This window comes from Corylus avellana, chromosome 4, assembly GCF_965113065.1.
Source record: "Corylus avellana chromosome 4, dhCorAvel1.hap1.2, whole genome shotgun sequence".
Lineage (NCBI taxonomy): Eukaryota > Viridiplantae > Streptophyta > Magnoliopsida > Fagales > Betulaceae > Corylus > Corylus avellana.
The window spans coordinates 29,478,489-29,500,808 of record NC_142493.1 but is presented as its reverse complement, the minus strand read 5'-3'; the positions used below and the strand labels follow the sequence as shown (position 1 = coordinate 29,500,808).

The 22,320-nt window shown below is 36.2% G+C and overlaps 1 protein-coding gene across 4 annotated transcripts; it reads left to right on the top strand.

The window, feature by feature from the left end:
- The first annotated feature begins 29 nt into the window (after positions 1-29).
- Positions 30-21,347, top strand: EMB1974 (NHL domain-containing protein). Of its 4 annotated transcripts, none has more exons than XM_088515738.1 (18): positions 30-117; positions 953-1,124; positions 3,240-3,360; positions 3,738-3,838; positions 5,679-5,835; positions 5,958-6,096; positions 7,516-7,606; positions 9,178-9,315; positions 10,941-11,041; positions 11,883-11,996; positions 16,924-17,150; positions 18,210-18,268; positions 18,360-18,545; positions 18,644-18,767; positions 18,999-19,057; positions 19,763-19,908; positions 20,020-20,184; positions 20,764-21,347. In XM_088515738.1, the coding sequence occupies exons 2-18, from the start codon at positions 1,022-1,024 to the stop codon at positions 21,067-21,069; spliced, it is 2,337 nt and encodes a 778-aa protein (XP_088371864.1). In that variant the 5' UTR covers positions 30-117; positions 953-1,021; the 3' UTR covers positions 21,070-21,347. The 4 variants fall into 4 exon arrangements, with proteins under 4 accessions (XP_088371864.1, XP_088371865.1, XP_059446320.2 ...); XM_059590337.2 differs by lacking the exon at positions 30-117 and adding an exon at positions 550-648; XM_088515739.1 differs by lacking the exon at positions 18,644-18,767 and having other exon boundaries at positions 19,849-19,908.
- Positions 21,348-22,320: the final 973 nt, after the last annotated feature.

The following is a 22,320-nucleotide window of genomic DNA, read 5'->3' as shown; positions in this document are numbered from 1 at the left end:
CATTTTTCTAATCACCACAATGTCTTAACCGGAAACATAGGAAGCAGCGGCAGGCAGCCTTGTTCAGCCCCCCCCACTCTCTCTCTCTCGCTCTCTCTCTCTCTTACAGAGTCACAGGTACCTTCATTATTGTCCTGTACTTATGCTCTTTATGGAAGTTTTTTACTTTATTTTCTTTGTGGTTTTTCGTTCTTTGGACGTAAATCTGAGAGGGCGTTTTTGTTTTTGTCATTTTCTAGCCTATTCTACTTTACATGCTCTCTAGGTTTCTCCAGCTTCGTTTTACTCCATCTTTCATCCTAATTATTTGTATTCTCTTATGATGATCGCCCAATTAATACAAGTTCAACTTTTAATGCCATTGTTGTAACTTAGGCATAGAGCAGTCGTTTACTGAAGATAACGGCTACATTCTTTCCATATTGCGCTTTTGAATATGGTATTTTTTTTTGGGTATAAAATTAAATATGTAGTTGTAGTAAAGGTCTGTGCGGGCCAAGTCATGGGTTGGATCAACGGGTGGTGGAGGGATTGAGTCTTGCTCGCAACATGTTTGAGGAAATGTCCGACTTGGGTCATATTTTGTGAAGGTTTATATGTGGAGGCTAGGCTTAGTCTTTTCCTGTATGCCGGTTGCTATTATTATTGGTAAGTTACGCATTAAGTGGTTTCTAACCCACTTCATCTAACTCTTACCGGAGAGGACGTTCTATTTGAGCAAAAGCTCATCTGCCCATATGCTGGTGTGGTTGGGAAATATAGTGGCTATGTCTACTAAACACAGCTGTGGGGCACTAACATGATACTACATTAAACGTTATGTTGAGAGGGAAGGGATTTAAAAGTCTAATGAGCTTGTAATGCATGCGCTTCATATGCATGTTTTCAAAATGTCTGAATGATGCCACTAATAGAGTCTAATGATATTGTACTGTTTCACATTTTCCTGCAGTCTTGAAGATTTTGCTTCAGAAACCAAAAGCCATATTTTCTCTTGTTTGACGTGCCTGAGAAGTGAACCATGAAACTTTTGCAATACCTTCTTTCATCAACTTCAAATCTGCTCAAACAGAGGGAACATTTAATTCCATACAAGTCTCGACGTGGACTGCATAGGAGCACCGGTATGTGAAAAAAATTACTTTCTCCCCTTCTAAATTTTACTTTTTATTTCTTCAGAAAAAGAGAACGAACGAAAATGCAACTTTTCACTTTGAAATCTCCTGTTATGAGTGAAAAAGCTCGTGTGCTAAAGTATCGCAGTACATGACAATCACCAATGTAGGTAATCTAGATAATCCAACAAGGAAATCGTTTGAATACTACACCTTCTACTGCAACTCCCTTACAAACTCACGTGATAATCCACATTTTATGAAAATTATGGAAATGAGTGCCACGTGATGATCTACATTTTAGTGGTTGACGTAGTAAGTGCCACGTTAGTTTATAAAGAACTTGTTGAAAAAGGTGTAGTATCCCTTGAAGCTTTTATCCAATAAAGCTGAGGAATAATTGCCAACCAGAAAATGGTTGGAGTACAATGACTTTAACTACAACCCCTTTACAACCTTGTTCACACTTTATGGAAATGCGCCATGTGGACCACCATGTGTCACTCCACATTTTATTGGCTGACATGGTAAGTACTGCGTGGACTGTCATATCAGTTTGTAAACATGGCATTTGTCGTGGAGATTGCTATGTGACAATCTATATTTTAGTCGCTGACATGATAAGTGTCATGTGGATTGCCACATCAATTTGTAGACCACCTGCAGTAAAAGTTGTAGAGACTATTTGCCTTAGACTAAGGGAATGTGATCAAGAGAGTGACACAATTTTCCATGTAGTCCTAGCAATACTCTTTCCAGCCATATACATCCAAACAAACAAAGATTTCAGAATTTCAGAAACCCACATAAGAAGCACAATGTTCCGTCTTTGCTCCTAAATGAACCAGACTTCCTTCTCAACATTGGAATAGATAAGCCACTTGACACCACACAGAAGAAAAACAAGCAACCACACATCCTCTATAATTTTGCTTTGAAGTAACCGATGGTCTACTGATTCACCAGTTTGCTTCCACATACAACACCAATTCACAATGACTTATAAAAATAGATTAGGTAAGTTTTTATGTCAAAATAAGTGTTTGGTTAACCAAAATAAAATTGATTGAAAGCCACTTTAACCAAAAGACAATTTAATCGTGGGATGATTATATGTCAAACTATTGCAATTTTAAGATATCAATAGAAAAATAAAATTTTTCAAATGTATAAGTTAAATGAACATTACTGCTCATCAATTTCTTTGCATTTAATTAGTCACTCAATTATCTTTTTTTTTTTTTGATAAGTAAAGATAGTGGGAAGGGAAGCAACTCCAATAAAATAATTAGTCACTCAATTATCTTTTTTTAGATAACATAAAATAATTATGACCAAACATTTACTTATGGTGCGTTTGACATTGCGATTTCATAGACGAAATGTGCGATTTTAAGCCAAATCGCAGAAAATTGATTGTTTGAGATTGCATTTTTTTATAAAAAGGAGGCGTTTTTTTGAAAACGCACGATTTTAAAGGCTAAACTGCGATTTTAAAGGCCAAATCACAATTTTACTAAACACTTAACTACGTTTTTAAAAATCATGTTTTCAAATCGCACATTTTAAAATCGCACTTTTGAAATCACAATCCCAAACGGACCCTTAGTTACTACTTCCACAAGTATAAATGTGGATACTCTTGTGGCCTAACCCATTTACTCCTGAAAAGCTTTGGCATATCCTGCATTTATTGAGATTGAGAGAACAATAAGTCCAATCAATTTTAGTAATTTTCTTTTTGAAGTTATTACTAATTTGTTCTTCTCTTTTATTTGGTTTCTAAGTTACGATTTTGCTTTTTATTTATCATCTCCTTCCAATTAGGATCTTAACCTTGATTTGATAGAAGGTGTAGTCCAATCAATTTTTATAGCCTCCTTTCATTAGGATCTTAAACTTGATTTGGTAGGAGGTGTAGGCCTTCTATTGTGTCACAATTTAGAAGGCATCGGTATTATATACAATCTGTCATGACAGAGGCCTTGAGTGCCTTTTAGGGGCTGTTTTTCATTAGGAACAGCATTGCATTTATTGCTTTGGTTATGTATTATGTCTTCAATTTGTATCTATAGAAGTGAAAGATGACAACCTAAGATTTATAGTGCTTTCTATTTTTGCTAGGTGGTTATCCTCAACAATCTGGAAAAGATATGAACTTGTCGCATTTTTCAGTAATCCCTCTGCCGCATTCTTCAAAAATACATAACAGATTGATCGTGGAGACTGATTATCATGCTAAGCGGTAATTAAATCTCGATTTGTTTACAGTATTCTATATCTTCTAGTTTAATTTGCATATTATTTTGTTATCTGTTGCTGATATTTTCTTTTGCGTAATACCTGTGTTTGGTGCATGGTTTCTCCAATACTGCTTAGTTGTGGATTTGTGGTGTTTTTCATCTTGGAATTTTCATATTGCTGATGATGGTCATGGACTAGCCAAATACGAAATATCTACAGCCTATTCCATTTTGTTTTAGTGAAATGGATTTATGCTATTCAATTAAGTGTGCGGATCTTTTTATGTTTGTGAATGATTAATTTTGGGGTTTTGGTCTATTTTTTATCCCTGTTTTGGAGATTGTAGCTTCGATAGCTTTCCTAACTTATGATTGACAGTCTTCTTTCAGGTTCTCAAACAATAACGGAAGTATCACATGAATGTCCCCCTGAAACTGATCTTTTGTCTCACATCAACTCCATTGTAGATGAGCCTAAAGGTGTTGAATTTGTTTCCTAAGATATATTTCCTTTTCTTTTTTTGTTTTATTTCTTGCTCTAGTGATGTAATGATTGTTGTATCTACAGTTCGGTTTTCCATTCTCATTAATGGTTCACCTTCGGATTTTTTTAGTAGTTCGCGTGGAATAAGAAAAGGGGGGATCCATTGTTTCTATTACTGTTTTTGGTTATTATGGAGGCATTAAGTAGGATGATGTCTGCTATGGTGGATAGAGGGCTTCTATCTATGTTTTCGGTGGTATCGAAAAATCATGAGGAGATGGTAGTGTCACACTTGTTGTTTGTAGATGATACTTTAATCTTTTGTGAGCCTAGTGTAGAACAATTTCAAAATTTGAGATGCCTGTTCTTATGTTTTGAAGTGGTGTCGGGGTTGAAGATAAACTTTTCTAAGTCAGAGATGGTTCCTGATGAAGTGTTTGGGTCTTTCCTTGGGTGCTCACTATAAGGCTTCCACCATTTGGAGTGGCATTATTGAAAAGGTAGAGCATAGGTTGGCGGGTTGGAAGAAGCTTTATTTATCAGAGTCTTTGATAAAAAGTACTCTCTTTAATTTACTGATGTATTATTTGTTCATTTTCTCTATAATGGTAAGAGTGGTTAATCGACTGGAAAAACTTTAGAGGGACTTTCTTTGGGGGGGGGGGGGGGGGGTTTCTAGGTTCTTTGAGTTGCTGTATTCTTTAAGGCATGGAGGTGATGATACAATTTGTTGGATTCCATCTAAAAAGATATCATTTGAAGTTAAGGCGCCCTCGAGAGGTGTTTTTTGTGTGGACGACAACTTTAGAGAAAATCTTAACTTTTGGAGAATTTATGAAAGATGTTTGTTATTATGGTAGAGGGGTGTTGATGTGTAAGAAATGTGGGGACTGTTATGACTTTATTAGTTTAATTAGTAAGGGGAAAATTAGGAAGTACATTTTTTTTGTTTTGTTTGTTTTTATTTTTTATTTTTTTATAATGTAGAGCAGAACTGGGTTTGGGAGAACTCAGTGTTAGGGTTTGATAATCTTGAGGTTTGAGTGTTACCTAGGATTATAGATCACCTACTCCTTCATTGTGAGGTTACAACAGAGTTGTGGGGTGCACTTCTTCAGTTGTTTGGTGTTACTTGGGTTATGCCTTGAAGGGTGAGTAATTTGTTGGGAAGTTGGAGGGGACAATTGGAAAACTGGAATGCTTTGAAAATATGGAGGCTAGCTCCTTTGTGTTTACCTTTTTTTTTTGGTTGGGTGGCTGCTATAGAAAATACTCAGTAGATAATCTTATTAAGAGGAGGTTTATTATAGGGCATAGTGTTCTGTGCAAAAATTATTTTTAATCGGTTGATCTTCTATTTCACTCTTTTTTCGGAGTTCGCTGAATGATGTGAAGACGGTATTTGGGTTTCTCACTTGAAAGAAAAGGAAGTTCGGACACAAAAGTATTACTATTTGGAATGAAATTCTGCTTTAGCATTCTACTATGTTGATTACGTCTTAAATTATTTAGAACATTGTGTGTTGGATATCTGTTGTAACCAGTGTCCCCTGTTTCTCTTCTTTCTTGATTTTATTGATTGTATAAACTTTCGATTCTAATTATTGAGGGTTTCTCATCAACATTCCTGTCTACCTTATTTATATGATTTATATGTCCTTTGCTGAAGCAAGCTGTAGATATGAATTTTTATTGTTTTACTCTTACCTAGTATGTTTGGGATCTTATATTTAATTGATTTTTTAAATTAAAAAAAAAATAATAATAATTGAGTTCTGGAATGCTTCTTTTCCTGCTTCCCTTTCTTATTTAATTTTTTTACATATGAATGCATAGGTCCCTATCATTGTTGGTTGAATACATTTGGGGAAAACAACAATTCCATCAAGAGAGGTGGAACCTTCTTGGTTCTTGCTGGACGGTTCCTTGACAGTTTACTAAACGGCTCCAATTCTCCCTGCATGCTTGAAAAAGTAAAGTCACTTCAGCAAAGGTAGAATAATGTCAGATAGTTTCTTTCCACTTATGTTGAGTAACAGATTTTGTTATCCTAAAGCCCCCCACCCCCCCTCTCTCTCTCCCTGCGGTGCACGTGCATCATTTCCCCTGTTGTAGGTCCCCTCAGCTCCATATTATGGGTTTTCAGTGTGGCAGTTCAGTTTTATCTTCTGTTGATCAAACACGCCTAGTCCAACTAATAATGAATGAATACATCACATTTCCGATTTTATTGTCTAGCAAGACATTCCCTCAGGTAAGGTAAAAATTCTCTGTTCAACTTTTGTAACTATAGTAAGATCTTTTGCCAACAAAAAATCTAGTCTTCCTTATGCTGTATAGAGTCATAGGCTGGCTAACTTGTTCCAGTTGAATTTTATTTTCTGGCCATGTGGTTAGGTGAAATGGAAGATCTTGTAATTAATTAAGTTAGTCATGCTTGGAATTTTTCTAAAGGTATGCTTTTATATAATTGCATGTAATACTTGTGTGTGTGTGTATATATTTGTTAGTAGCCAGTTGAATATGTTTTTAATATTATTAATTTGGACCTCATCAGATTTAACTGTAATACATTTTTGAATGGTATGAAGCATGGGCTAGACCTATGCTATGGAGTGGAGGACAAGTAGGGGATGATACAAAGAACTATAGAAAAGTGATTCAGTGGCTTTTATTTTATTTCATTTCTTCTTCAACCATATGATGCATATTTTACTTAAAGCCTTGCGGAACCAACTGAGTGGCAGTGGCCATGGTCCACCCTTATTTTTGTTGTTGATAAGTAAAGCAAATTTATTAAATGGCGTAAGGGGTGCAACCCAAATACATAGAATGTGTACAGGAGAAACACCTAGTAACATCTAGAACGAGGAAAATGAGTACAAAAATTTACAAAGCTAGAAACATCGAGAAGGGCGTCAACAAAGATCCTCTCGAAGAGGGATTTAAGGAAACCAAGCTATAGATCCAAGCTTGTCCTCTCACAATCACCAAAACTTCGAGCTCTCATTTCTCTCCACATGTACCGCATTAAACAAGAAGGGATTACATTTAAAACAACATTAAAGTCATTCCAACTAAACCTTCTTTTCGAATACACCAGTAGCTCCACCATTGCCTAGGCATAACCACTCTACACCAAATATCTTAAAAACGAAATTATACAAGTCTTTCACAATATCACAGTAAAGAAGGAGGTGATCAGGAGTTTCTCCACACTTTTTGCACATACGACACCAGCCTATTACTATGATATGACACTGATGTTATCTATAGTGAGAATTTTCCCTAAAGATGCTTTCTACGTGAAGAAAGCCACCCTCAAAGGAGCCTTAGATCTCTATACGCTGTTCAAAGGGAAAGAATGGCCCACCCTTATTTTATATCCTAAAATTGTTGTACATCAAAGTTATGGATTTTTGCTGCATTTGAAAACATATTTGTTGATATATATGACTTTGGTAAATAGTTCAAGATATTCTGAGCTATAAATAATTCATTAACATAATCAACTCTAATAGATAAGTGGATCATCTACTCTTTTTTTTAATCATTGCTTTGTTAATTCGTTGTGTTGCTTTCTTTACATGTTCTATTCTTTATTATACTGCAGATGTTTTAGTGCTGTTGATGGTTGTTTTTATTTACATTAATGTCGTGCTGATGTATGTAGGTGGCAAATGCTTGTTACATTCTATTTAAAGATTCTAAGAGTCATGTATTTTACCATGAGAAGGACCTGGATCTTGAAGTTTTAAACAAAGGTATTCTTGTTCCCATGTCTGATCTTGCAACAGTGCCAAATTTACTTCCTTGCGAGTGTCTATTTTTATATAAGCATGAAGTTCCCAGGTAGATTTTTTTTTTTTTTTTTTTCCAGTTAATATGGTGGGAACCAACTGTAACTTTCTCCCACTTCACCAATGAAATAGTTTTATTCACTTTTTTAGGCAGGAGTGGGGGCAGAATTATTAAGTGTGTTTAATCTCTTCTTGTAAGTTCAACTACTTCATGAATTTGTAAGCTTCATTATGCAAGAACCTGTTGGGAGATAATGAGCTTTATGGAGCAAGAAAGATTTTTCTTCCTCAGAATCTTATTACGAGAATTGGTCTTTGCTGGTTTGGATGTAGCTATTCATTGCTTCCAGGAGACAAAACCTCTTGAAGCTTGTGGGGGGATGTGGTATATAGGTCAGATCAAAACTTTGAACATAACAAGTGTGCCATAAGGTAACCAATGAAGTTTGCCGATTTCTGGTAACCCATAGAAACGCTAATTATTCTCAATTGTCTTTGATAAATGGTTTATCCTCCTCTCATTAATTGGGGGTGTTGAGTGAGATCAAGAGTTCAATCTTGTATGGGTTTGTGAAATTTGTTTACCCAAATTAAAAAGAAAAAACAGGAAAAGAAAAAAATTAGTGTATTATTTTTTTTTTTTGATAAGTAAAAGCCAGTTTTATTGAAAAAAAAAAAAAAAAAAAAAAAAAAAAAAAAAAATTTTTTGATAAGTATTATTGCAAACAGAAGAAGGGGCTCTGCTTAACTTGTATTTGGGATAGGGGTTTTGGACTGTTATGTCTTTATTAGTTTAATTAGCAAGGGGAATTTTTTTTTTTTTGATAAGTATTAGGAAGTACATTTTTATTTTGTTTTTTTTTTTTTTTTTTTTTTTAGTTTTTATTTTATAATGTAAGAGCAGAACTGGGTTTGGGAGAACTCAGTGTTAGGGTTTGATAATGTTGAGGTTTGAGTGTCACTTAGGGTTCATTTAGTCATGTGACTGTCACATGCTGTTGATCTTCTAGTTTGGATGCAAAATGTTGCACATTTTTCTTAGTCCAAAGTTCTAGTAGATTTAATGCCACTTTGAAAAGTCAAGAAGGTAAATTGTAATTAGAATATTTCACAGGGGAGTAAGTTTTAATTTACTTAAAATTTAAGGAGAAACATCCCATTAACTATGTGAAATAAAAAAAGAGATTGTGTAAAGCTATATATCAAGTTATTTTTGAATTCGATGTACTTCTTTCCTTTCTTTTGCTTTTCTCAGGGAGTTTCCCATGCTCACATTCTCTGTTCCTGGTTCTGTCTTATTTGGCCTTTCCCAATGAATTCATACACATGAAAATAAAAAATGAATATCAGAGTCATTAACACATACCCCCATCTTCTTCTTCTTCCTTTTTTTTTTGGTTAATTGTTGCATTCTGTTATTGTTGACCTGATGTGAATATTGTTTGTTGATTTTTTTTTAATGCACGTATCTGGTGGATATACATAAATATGCATTTTCAATATCATTTTCTCTCTTTTGGTGCTCTTTTATGCAGCCGTTGAAGAGTTAGGTGCACAACTTGATGAGTCTAGGTTGGTCCATAACTTGAAAAGCACTTGGGTGAAGCAAGCTGAGATCATTAAGGAACCATATTTATGTTCTTTTTTGCGGAACTTGCTTCTTTACTTCCCAGGTGACATGCTTCCTATGCTTGGTTTGTTGTTGAGTTGCCATTTGTTTGCATTTGCCTTTTGGGGTATTATGAAAATGTTGAATTGTTGACTATCTTCATGATATACACCCCTTGTACTAGGTTCTGCCCCTTTCTATTGTGCTTTTTAAGAATTATTGCCTCACTTAAAGTTGGGAAAAAGAAAAGAAAAGAATGATCTTCATGTTCCTCTATCATATTTCCTGACTTTGTTAAAGATGTTAGCTCTAACTTGCTTTGATTAAAGACACGATTCTATGGTTTTTGAATGGCCCCATGGTCAAATCCTATTTGAAATACTCAATAAAAACTTAATCCCAATAAATTAGTGTGAGCTAAATGGATCGTTTATGCCACTTATCGGACCACCTTCGATTCATCTCTCTAACAACCATTTTTTTTTTAAAATAATAATAATAATTTCAACCCACATCATATATGGCGTCCCTTTTGCCCTTTTTGCTTCTTCCATATTAGTAGAATTACTCTTTCACATTGGTGCATAGCTTTCATTGCATATGTCCAAATTATCTCTGGTGACTCATTTTAGCCTCATGACACTGGCCTCTTCTAGGGAAGTGGTTATATAGTGCTACGCTTAGGCTCTGTGGAGAGCAGTGGTAAGACTTTAAATATGATAGTCGGTGGGGTGGGTGGCTTTCTAATGAAGTTTATGGGTTGCATGGGGTTGGTCTTTGAAAATTCATTAGGAGGGATTTTGGGAGGAGTTTTTGAAGTATACAAGATTTGAGGTGGGTGACGGTTTAAAGATTAGTTTTTTGAAGCATACACACTTCCAAGATAAGTTTTTGTATTCTGTGGATTCCTTCAATGACGAAGAAACATTGTGGTGGGTGACGGTTCCCCTAATCCACTGAATTTGCATCTATCTCTAATTAGACGCATGTGCAAATGATGCGAAAAAAAAAAAAAAAAGTTGTGGTTCTGGAAGTGTGTCTGCATGCGGTCAAGTTACCTTTTGTATTACTTACCTTTTCTTTTTGTTTGAAAAAGTGGCATGTATAGCTTGTTCTGGAAATGTGTGTGCGCGCTTTTGTATTCATGTGAGAGGCAAAAATTCATGTCCTATTATGAACCATCAAACCCCAGTTTATCTTAATGAAGATATTTGTGTTGACTTTGCGAATCTACTTTCCACTTATCTACCAAAAAATAGAAAATTGAAATCCACTTAAGTGTAGATTGTTAGCAAGGACTTGGACTAAATCAATAACATCGTGATATATTTATTTTAAATCAAAGATGGGATGTTGATTTTGGTTGAATTGGTGTGTGCTAAGGAAGTATTAGGTCCTATACTTGTTCGAGTTCAAGCTATTGCTCAACATAATTCAAGATCAACTTGATACCTGTTATTTTTGATCCGTTTCACTTGATTTAAACCTTCATAGATATTTTAATGAAATTTAGTTTGTTTTTGAAACAAGACCACATTAATGCCAAATCTTGAGAATGTTTTTAATTAATGAGTATTAGTTAATTTGATACGCTTTGTCTTATTGAGATGAGTATGGTGTATGATCTTTACTACTTGATGCGATAAATAGCAATTCAGTTTTCTCAAAATCTGCCATGCTTTATTACAGGCTGCATCTCTGCAGACGAACGTGGCAATCGCCTCTTCCTTTCGGACAGCAATCATCATCGGATTATCATATTTAACAGCGGTGGAAAGATTCTGGATTGTGTATGTATGGAACTCTGTTAGTGATTTCATGTCAAAATGCAATTCAGCTTTAAGTTCTGGTGTTTGGCGTTTTCTAATGAAAATAAAATGGATATTGAATCATCACACACACGCACAGACAAATTTTACACAAGTAAATTAGTGGATACGTTTGCCACAAAATAATAACACTAAAAGGATTAGGGAAACACTAATGGGTAGAGAGAAGATTGCATAAGTGCTTCTGAATTTCATGGAAAGCATTTCCAAATGTCATGTATGATTGTTCTTTTGGGATTCCGTATTATGTAATTTTTCATAATCTTTACTAGGTCCTCTTTGTTTCCATTTTGTTTTTGGGTTTCATGATACATTTAAATTACTTTTTTGTTGTTGCTTTCCTTAGGTTTTAATATTCACATTTTCGCCCCACCATTCAGGTTTATCTATTTATTAACATGAGATGCCATTCTTTTCCCTTAAGGAATTCGTTGTTAGTTAATATATATCCACTTGATATAGTAATGCTCATTAAATTAATATTTTATAGCTATTTTATGGTCATCATGTGCTGAAAAAGCATATTTTAATATCGTTTTTTTGTTTTGTTTTCTTTTTTGCTTTTTCAAAGAAAACTACCTTTTAGTTTTGGGGTGTACTTTTAGAAGGGTCTTCTTTATGATATTAGTTTTTTGCAGTTCTAGCTTTCTTTATGTACTTCTTAGATGTAGATACTGGTCTGAAAAACTTCCAATATACCTTATTTTTTTCAAATCATATCTTGCTTAATTTGTATATTCGATTAGAATTTGTACAGAGATAAAATGGAAAGTTAGATTAACATATCGTTGTTACATGTCAGATTGGTTCCTCCCCTGGTTTTGAGGATGGAGAATTTGAGTCTGCCAAGTTGCTCCGTCCAGCAGCTTCCTTTTATAATGCTGTTGAGGATTGCCTGTATTTTGTGGATTCAGAGGTATGCATTTGAATCTTGCTGACTAGTGAATTGTTTAGTGATAGATTTTGAATCGAGACCCTAAAGTGTGATGTATTGGGAATAAGACTGGTGTAAGGGAGGATTGAGTTATTATTATTTTCATAAAAATCATATATTTAGACAGATGAAAGTGTGCTGAATAACTATTTCTTTGAGAACCTGCTTTTCAAAACTTTGTACAGCTCTGATAGCTATCTGATTGTTGAGGGATTTTACAAGACTTTAGAGGGAAAAAGTAACAGATTTTATCTATAAGAATAGCCTTCCTTACTTCCCCTTGTAAATGGACCACAGTTTTTTGCCTTTTCATTTCAGACGCAAGGTAATAAAGACTACCAATATTTCAACCAATAGCGAAGTGAATGAATAAATGAGTAATGATGTCATTAAGGTCATATAATCTGATTTTTAGCGCCTTACGTTTGAAGTTCATAAGTCTTCTGATTTCCAGCAAGTCTGATTGGCAACAAGTTTCTTGTCCCTTGTATTAGTTTTTATTTTCCATGTTCAATTTTTCTGTATTTCAAAAAAAATTTCTTTAGTTTTTTTTTTTTTCTTGCCCGTTGAGTATTAGCAGTAGATACCCTATAGCCTATTCCCTTCCTTATGTTTATGAAAAATTTAAAAAAAATCACAAAAACTCACCCACATCAGTTTCCCTAAATTTAACCAACACCCTTGGGTAGCTACAGTATTTTCCAATGTGTAGGAAACCATAAGTGGTTCCCCATACATTATTTTAATATAAATATTTCTCTTTCATTGTTTTTCTTTTTGTCTTTCATTGGGGATTGTGTTTGAATTTTATGAAAAATGTGAGGATAGGTAGGGAACTTGTATTTTGTAAAGAAATAATATTTTAATGGTATAGGAAAATGTAAGTGAAGTTATTGTGAAATATATTTTGATAGAGAAGCAAAAAGTAGTTTTGTTCCTTAAACGTAGGGAAAATCAAAGGGAAGTTGCTGCTAGTTCTCTTAATGACTCTGCCTTGACTCAGAATATACTGAGATATGTTTTCTGAAGATCATAGGCTCCGAGGTCTATTAATTATTTGATTTTGTAGACAAATTCTATGTTTTTCCCTATTAATACTAGAATTGACAGAATCTATGAGAGACTCTCTCTCTAGACGAGAGACTCTCACTCTAGAATTCTCCTAGCTTTCTCTATTTCCTCTCTAGCGGAGGCGCGTGCAGGCGCGTTTCCGCTAGACCCAGGTACGGGATCGTGGGATGCGTTTGCCATGGACAGGATGGAGCGAAGATTTGTTGTGGAAGCTAAATCGTTCTCTTTTTGGGCGAAAGCGGGCAAGCCTGAGTTGCGCTTGGAAGAAAAGAGAAAAGGGTTCTCTGGCTCTTTTTCTCTGAGCCTCCGATGTTCCGATTGGCTGGCGGACATGGTGGAGGAGGCGCTGAAATCTCAAGGGTCGGAGTTCTTCGCCAAATCATTTCGGGAGGATGAGATGATTTTGAAGATCCATAAGGGCTGCAATAAGGCCGGTCGGTTCTTAGTGGCCGGGGTCTTTGCTGATGGTGTTCGGAAAGGGGTGATTTGGCTCCCTGAGGGCCGTGAAGGTTGGGGTTGGCGCTGCTTTGTGGATGAACTACGGAAATTTTTGGTGTCTCTCGCAGCGAAGACGAAGGGTCTAGGGGGTATACCGAATGCTATTTCGAATCGGTCCTATGCGGCGGTGCTGTCCGAGGATTCTGGTGATGTGAAGCCGGTTGGTGCTCAGTTTCCGATGGTGGGCTGTCCTGAGTTGGTTAAGGGTGGTGGCGGCGATCTAGCGACGAAGTTGATTAGGGTTGTGCGCTCGTTGAAGGCGTATCTGAATAATCTTAGGGCTGATGTGATTCGGGTCTTCTCTATCGGACTGGGCTTTAAGCCCAATTCTTGGTTTGAAGGCTCTTGGGGTCCTGGTCGTTGGAAGAAGCTTCTTGCGAAGCCTGGGCCTGTTCTGGACCGGGCTTGCTTTAGGACGGGCCTGAAGCCTAAACTTATTGTTGGGTTTAGGCGGAGAGCTGGACGCAAGTCTGCTTCTGGGATTCGTGCGGGTCTTGGGTCTGCCCTATCGGAGCAGTCGTCTTCGCCGCTCGTTTCTGCCTCGCCGATGTTCAATCCGGGGTCTTTTTCGGCGACTTCTGTGGTCTCTAACGCAGTGGTTCCCGCGGGTGCGGCGGCTCATGTGATGTCGAGTTTGGGTTCTTCGTCGGAGGGTATTGGGTTTGCTTCGTCGGCAGGTTCTGGGTTTGCTTTGTCGGCGGGTTCTGGGTCGACCTCGCCGGTGACATCTCCGGTGATTCCCTCATCTGCTGAGGCTCCTGGGCTGTTAGTGCAAGACATAGCTCTGGGCAGTGATGATTATCTGTCTCACAGGGAGACAGGGGCCGCGATAGCTAAGCGGGGGGACAGAGCCTCGGTTTTTAAGCGAGTGTCTCCTGTTCATGCCGGCTTCCAGCCAGTCCATGCCGGTGTCCCTCCTTCTGACCCTCTTACCTCAGCCCTTTCCTCGTCTGCTGATTCTTCCGCAGGTGTGATAGTGGCCGAGGCTGAGGAGGTTTCTGTCCCTCTTTCCTCGCCGACGCTCACCTCTGATGCCATCGTTGATTCTGGTCTGAACAAATCACAAAAATGGCTGATTGAGTCCTTTCGAGAAGTGGTTAAGGACGATGTCACGCATATGGCAATACTGAAGGACTTGGAGGTGTCTTTTCGTCAGGCAAGCAAGGAAGCTCGTGAGGTGTCGTCCCCTGAGGAGGAACAGAATTTGGCGTCTATGAAGAAAGTAATTGAGAGGTTTTTAGGAGGACGTGTCTCGGTCCCGCCCTCTTCTACACTATCATCTGGGCAGATGGGTCTGCCGGAAAATCATGATGCCAATTCTGCAGGGGCGTTAGCTTTGGGAGAGAGGTTACGCATGTCTCTGGGCAGTGGGGTTCCTATATATAAGCAAATATTGAGATACTACCGGAGAGCTAAGAAAGAAAGAGGAATTCGGGTGAATGATTCTCTTCTTCTTGAGGCGGTGGAATCTTTTAGTGCTCCGCAGATACATTACCAACCAGTTGCAGGGTTCGTTGCTCAGGCTTCATCCAAGGCTGAGGAGGTTTCTATAAGAAAGCCTGATTCTAAGAACTCTAATCCAATGAGGGGCTTTCTACGGCGAGGGTTTCTTAACCCAAGTCCGAAAGAGATAAGGGAGTCTCAGTCTTCATCGCATGTGGCTATTAAGGATGATGAAGTAGTGGGTGACAACTCTTCAGTCTTGGATGAAGCCTTCAAGTTTGGGGAGCTGCCCCCCGATCCCCTTGATTGGGGGTTGGGTTGCGGTGAAGAGGAGGATCCATATTCAGCAGATTTTCTTCAGGTTATGGACGTCGCCCGGCCTAGGGCTAAAGGAAAAAGGCCTAGGAATAAAAGCAAAAGAGAGCTGTTAAATTTAGAAAGCTCTGTTAACTATGGCAATGCTAGTGCGTCGTCCAGGAGAAGGAAGGGCAGGATTATAGTGTCATAGTCTTTTGTGAAGGAATGAGGGTGTTTGGTTAGTGGGCTTTGCGTTGGTGTGTTTGTTTGAGGGTTTTTGGGTGGTTGTTTGGTTTTTTTTGGGTGGGTGTGCTGGGGTTTTGCTTTGGGCTCGCTTTGGCCCCCTTTGTATACTTCGTGTGTAATTAGGGGCGCTTCTCGCTTTTCTCTTTCTTTAATAAAACTTCTTATTACTTATCAAAAAAAAAATACTAGAATTGCATACTTGCATCATCTATAAATTACAAATAGCAAACAGCTAATAATTGAAACAAAGTAATTTTGCATTATACTCGACTAGAATTCACAATTCCAATTAGTTAGGTTTTGTTAGCTCAGCAAATTGTTCTTCACCATTTAGTTCTCTATGGAAAGCCCTAGCACACAAAAAATATATAAGAGAAACCAACACCCTAAGGCTTCTGCAATCTAAAAAGTATACAAGATGTAACCAATTCGAAGATGAGAATAAGAACATAAACTACAGCCCAATCCAAGAGAGATCTCAAGAAATTAGGTGCTGCTCTTTTTCTTATATCAGAGGTGCTATGTCTTTTCCCATTAGTTTAAGGCACAAATTTTCTCGTGTTCTGTTCCTTGCACTGCCTCCAACTTAAGTACTCCTTTCTGCTGCAGTTATTTGTCTCTGACAGATATAAAACTCTTTTGTTTACTTATCTATGCTGATTATATGAATTTATTGTTTTTTTTTGTAAGTAATTTTGTTGAATCGTTATCATTATCAAGTGCAAATGGGCTCAACTCTAATGCAAAGGAAGTATACAAGAGAACCCCTAATATAAATTTATTGTTTGTTGACCATTAAATTTACTGCCATGAAGTGAAATAAACCTTATAACCTTTGTTTAATATGTTTTTCCAAGCAGCAATTTTCTGCACTCTAAATGTAAAGCCAACATCCTCGTAAATCTTACTTCTTCCATGCTTTATTTGCTGTTTCTTGATTACTATTTAAAGGATTGTTGCAATGATGATAATAAATTTTTCAGTTTGTCATCAGTTGAGATCTTCTCTCTCTCTCTCGTCTTCTTTTTACCTTTTCGGTTGTATTATTTCTTGTGACTTTATCCTTCAAACAATATATTTGGATCTTCATTGCCAACTTAGGCATTTGGTTTATTTAATAGACATAAATAAATTATTAATGTTTTTTTTTTTTACATAAATATATACTTTTTCACCTCCTTTTTTCTTTTTAAGGATACCTTGCTCTAAAAACTAGTCTTATTTTTTCAGTTCTATTATTTTGCACTTGTTTTTTTTTGGGGGGGGGGCGGGGGGGGCATGATTTTGTTAGATATCGCTGTTTATGTAATTTTCTCACTGACCCTTTTACCTGTTTTGGTCCCTATCTACTAAGAACCATGCCATCAGGAAAGCTGATATGGGAAGGAGAATTTTAGAGACTCTCTATCCTACAAGCAACAATGATAAAATGAGTAATTCTTTGTGGATCTGGATCATGAACAAGCTGGGTCTGGGAAAAAGTGTTGATACAAATTCTGATGAATTTGATTCCAAATCACTGATGTTCCCTTGGCATCTGATGAAATCAGAGGATGGCAATTTCTTTGTCATAAACCGCAGGTAAAGGAAACAAATTGTTAAATATATCTTATACTAGCTATAGTTGGTTGTTACTTATCCTGGACTTTGCTCCACTTAAAGTTTTCCCTTTTTAACTTTGTAAGGTATTGTCTTGAATCAATTTAGTCCATGTGTTCTAGAGGTGTGCGCCGCTATTGCTTGTTGGTAGTATCTGTGCCTGATTTGTTTCAACCTTATTTGCTATGGCATTCCTCATTTTCAAAGTTCGTTGTATTAAAAATCATTACTCAATATATATTTTTTTTTATAAGTAAAAATCATTACTCAATATATAGACTATCGAAAATGAAAGGTAACCAATTTATTTGTTGTTCTATATTCATTTCACATTATTCACCCATAATATTGATGTAGATGTCAAAGCCATCATTTGTGATTTTCTGCTCTTCTTGGTATCTTGTTGTCCTCTCGAGTGTGGTGAAGGAAAAGGATGTAGTTCTTATATTTTCTGAACTGAGCAGCTGTGCATGTCTGTCCATAGCCTCTGAGTGTGGTGAAGGAAAAGAATCTGTAGTATTGCATTCTACTAATTTTGTTTGAGGTTGTTTTACTAGTTGCACCTGTGGTATACATGTTTAAAATTTCTCATAGAGGTTGTCATACAACATGTGTAAATTCTGAAATATCCATAACCTTTTAGCTATATCAACTCTTATACCGGGAGAAAGGAAAAAAAAAAGGGACAGAAAATATTCATTTTCTTGAGTGAAAACATATTAAAAAGGCAATTATCGAATGTCTGCCCCACCAAAGCAGTGCAAACATATAACTTTCCGAAAAATGTATGTTGCCTTGTACTCATTTATCTCGCTCATAAGTGGTAAGTGGTTCTTGTGTGAAGGTTGGTAACCTTGGGAAGAAAATTGTGGAATTGGGGTCTGAAGCCCCAGAAATTTAAATTCTAATACAATCCTAGGCGATAATCTTGAGCTAGCTAATGATGCTCTAGTATCCATCTAAGTGTCTTGATGTCTATCTAGAATTCATCTATGCAATTTTTTTGGGGGGGCTGGTATCATAAACTGGATTTATTTGCAGCTTTGAAACTCTATGGATCATGGATTTGGCTTCGGGGAAGATTAAAGAAGTTATAAAAGGTTTGGAATTAATTTCTAGTGCCTCTTGTTTCTTGTTTTTATTACAAGTCAACTTATAAGTCTAATAGTATCTTATGAAAATTATTAAAAGGGTTTCCAAATATTTTGGAGACCTGTCAACAGTGGATCATGGAGAAAGTATCCCTTTTGAAACAGATGCCATGTGATGGGTTGCCACTGCAGATTGATACTTCCTGTTCACTAGAGGGGTTCCCATATGCTGGTCTCATATCTTCATTATCAACCTTTGAGAATCACATAGTCATTTGTGACATAGGTATCTGTTCTCTACTAGATGATTACTATCTACCTTTTTATGTGAATATATTCTATAGATTGTCTGCAGTTCTTATTTCATTTTGTTTGTTTTTCAAGTTGGACAGAGGATTCTGAAAATTGATAGAGAATCTGGTGTCTCTTCGAACATCCATTTTTCAAATTTTGGGATCCTTGGTTTACCTTATTGGTTGTTTTCCCCTTTGGAGAGAGTTTATGCTGTGTAAGTATGACTACTAAATTGAAGTTATTGACCCGCATTTATTCTGAACCCAAATTGAAGTGTGGATGTGTTTGTTTTACAAATGCAAATATGAAGCACATGGTTCCCTCTGAAACCCACATTAAGTTTTATTTTTTTATCCAGTATCTGGCTAATGTGATGGCAGCGTGAAGATTTTCTTTCTTCTGAACCCCGGTTAATTCTTTCCTGGTTTTCTGCCTGCTTTGACAGTGGTTATGGAGTTTGGGGAGCACAGATTGATCATCTTCAATGTTTCAGCTTGTTTCCAGGTATTTTACAGTCTGTGTTTGAAGATGTTTATTTTATAGTCGTCAAAACACTTAGCCAAGGTTAGTTGATAGCCCTACTGATTCCCAAGGCAGTTGAACTCAAATTCACTGATGTTAAAAAAGTTGCTAACTTTTGCCTTCTCTTCCTTGCTATGTGTTAAATTTTATTTGTCAGTAACGTTCTTTTTTAACAAGATTAGGATGAAACTAGGTTGTGCTGGTCTTTTCTGAAATTTGGTTGTGATATTTGATTTTTGTTTAGGCAGAATCTCAAAACAGATTCATGATGCTGAATCTCAAAATAGTAAAACAAAGCAAACTGGAAATAATTTTTAACTCGCTTCACAATGTAAAACCTCATCCCTGCGAAATGCTTGCTTCTTTTCTTCTTCTTTGTTATTCATTTTTCCTCCTTTGGGAAGTTCAGCCAATCAAATCAAAAGTGTTTACCCTTGCTGGGCAGTATATCTGAAAACTTTGATTTTGCTACTCACTTTCCTTGTTCCTGAAAGTGCTGGGAGAGAGTAAAAAAAAAAAAATACTAGTGTGGGAGCTAAAGTGCCAGGCAGAAAAATAAGCACTTGTTTGCCAGTCATTGGTAATTTTTCCCCGCCAAAATTTTGGCATTCTCATTTGGAAGATGCTCATGGTGTGAACTTTAGTTTAACCAGTTTTGGTGATCTTAGAATTTTTCACATGCGACAGGTAGGATTGACATAAAGTTAATTGTGGATATCCCTGTGGATACTGAGCTTGTAGAACCATTACAAGAAGGATCTATATGGTGCCAGGCAAGAGGAGCTGCTACTGAAGTCTCAGGACTAGAGGCTATAGCAGGACCATCAGAGAAGGTACTCTCTCTCGCAGTACTTTCTTTTCTTAAATACTTTCTTTGGTCCACCATGAAATTGCTAGTTCTATCCTTTGAGTTGCTTAGGAGTTCAGCTCTTGGATGCATGCAGGTTGGTGTTGCTCAGCAGTGGTATGATGAATTGGATAATCTTGCATTCACAACTCCTGAACCAGAGTTGATTGTTGAAGATAATAATACAACTAAGGATAATAAATTTCAAGATGAGAGAGTTCACATTAACTGTGCTGTCAATACAAGTCCCGGAACAAGTGAGGTATGCTTGTTAATTTTTTGTATTTCTATTTGCTTTTTACACTCTTCTAAAGCAGCATAATCTTGGGAGCAGTGAGAAATTTCAACTATTTTTTTTCCTCTGGTCAGCTGTGCTTGAAACTGAAATTCAGAGTGAAAACATTTACTGTCCCTTAAATTGTGGGATCAGGAAATAACATTATTTGACCTAGAAACAACCTAATCAGTTGAATGTAATAAGAAGTAAAACCAGTTTCAAGTGAGTTTGTCAAGCCAATTAAACAGGGTTGGTTGCTGTGAACTGTCAAGTGAATAGGTTATACCTCCAATATGGGCTCAAGTATTCTTATCAAAAGGGCAAAATCTGAACAAAAGACAAATTAACCTCTTGATATATCATTGTAGTGTGAATTCAGCATGTAACTTATGTTGAAATCTAAACCATGTTTAGTATTTGAAGTTTAAAAGGTTTGTCTACCATTTCCGTGTAAATTTTGCGCATAACATTTTCAAGTTCATACTTGATTGGATTTGTTCTTTATGTGTAGACTTTATTTTGTCCAATTAAAACTAACTATTCTCTTTCTTAATAATGGCACAGGTTATTATTTGTGCAGTATTGCATCTAAAACTTAGAAGAACACCAGATAAAGGAGAGGACAATCAGGAGAAATACGCAGCAAGGATAGTGGATATCATGAACCAAGAAAGAACTGAAAGAGTGGGAAGAGATTCATGCATTCATTTCTTGTTAAAATCAAACAGAGATTTGAGAGACCTCATTTTCATTAGACCTCTGCATGTGAGGATAAAATTCAGTACTCCTGATCACCCAAAAGCTGATAGTTCAAAGGATATCATTCTAACTGACGACTCCATTGAAGTCAATGTCTCCCTCAACTCATAGTGCTTCAGTTTGGTAAGTACTCCTGTAATTCAATTTTGTTGTGATGTTCTGTGATCTGTCATTAATAATGGTTTTTTCTGGCCCAATTCTATTTAAAAGATTGAAGTCTCTTAGTCTCTGATAGAAGCCGTGGGTGCAGTAATGTTTATCATTCTTATAATTTTGATTTCATTTAAATAATTCTTATGTTTAATAAGTTTTTGAAGAAACAACTTTGTAACAAGCCAGTGTAATTATAATTCTACTATTTTTATAACTAATTGTTTGGTGGAACGACATGTATTCTTACATGCTTTCAAAAGAAAAAAATGATTGCATTTATTTTTCTATTAGAATATTGAAGAAAAAATGGAACTAAAATAAGTCAAGTATTGTAGATCATTTTATGGATAAATTATATTTTACTTCTTTAAACTACCATTAAATAACTTTAGTTCGTTCCTAATTCAAAGGTAATGATCAAAGTATCCTTGATGTAAAAAAAAAAAAAAAAATCACTCACCAATATCTGCAAAAACCCGAAACACGCTATATTAATCCTTTCCAGGGTTTTGAATGCCAATTCCATATGAACACCTTGATTCGATAATGGATTATCCATTCTTAAATTGTACGAATTTTTTTTTTTTCATCCAATTTATCGATTGATTTGGACAAAAAAGACCAATTGAAATTAAAATTTCGAATAAGGGAATTAATTGCCGCGATTTAAAGTTTAATGGTAACTTGGGTTGCAAATTGTAATTTACTCTTATTTTATCTAGTTTCTCTTATTGTAAGTTTCTTGACTACCAACTGCATAAAGGAAAGCCCCTTCATTGATTTTTTTTTTTTATATGTCCATACGAGAAGGAGGAGAGGGATTTAAACTAGTAACCTTCGCTTCATTAGGCGTGGTCCTAGCCAATTGAGCTACTTCTTGAGGACTCTTTCATTGATTTTAAGTCTATTAGCATCTCAATGTTAAGTTTAATGCTCAATTAGGTCAATAAACTCTATCAATTCAATTCTTTTTTCTTTTTACGGTTGTGAGAAGGGCAAGGAGTGGGGGCACTAATATCAATCTAATTCAATAATTTAATGTGCTTCCCTAAAGAAAATATTTTCACAAATTTTTTTATCAAAGTCCTCGTAGCCTTTTAATATCGTTGGCAATAAAACATGTCATGCTAATTTTAATTTTGAAATTATAATAAAGGTATTACACAATATACAATGAGTGTGATATGTTTTGTACTTTGAAGATTACTC

Bases quoted from the DNA above. Each gene is read 5' to 3' on its own strand.
- EMB1974 (XM_088515738.1), top strand. From the start codon at position 1,022: ATGAAACTTTTGCAATACCTTCTTTCATCAACTTCAAATCTGCTCAAA. The intron at 5,836-5,957 runs GTAGAATAATGT...CCCCTGTTGTAG, and splicing joins GTAAAGTCACTTCAGCAAAG to GTCCCCTCAGCTCCATATTA. The intron at 11,997-16,923 runs GTATGCATTTGA...CTATCTACTAAG, and splicing joins TGTATTTTGTGGATTCAGAG to AACCATGCCATCAGGAAAGC.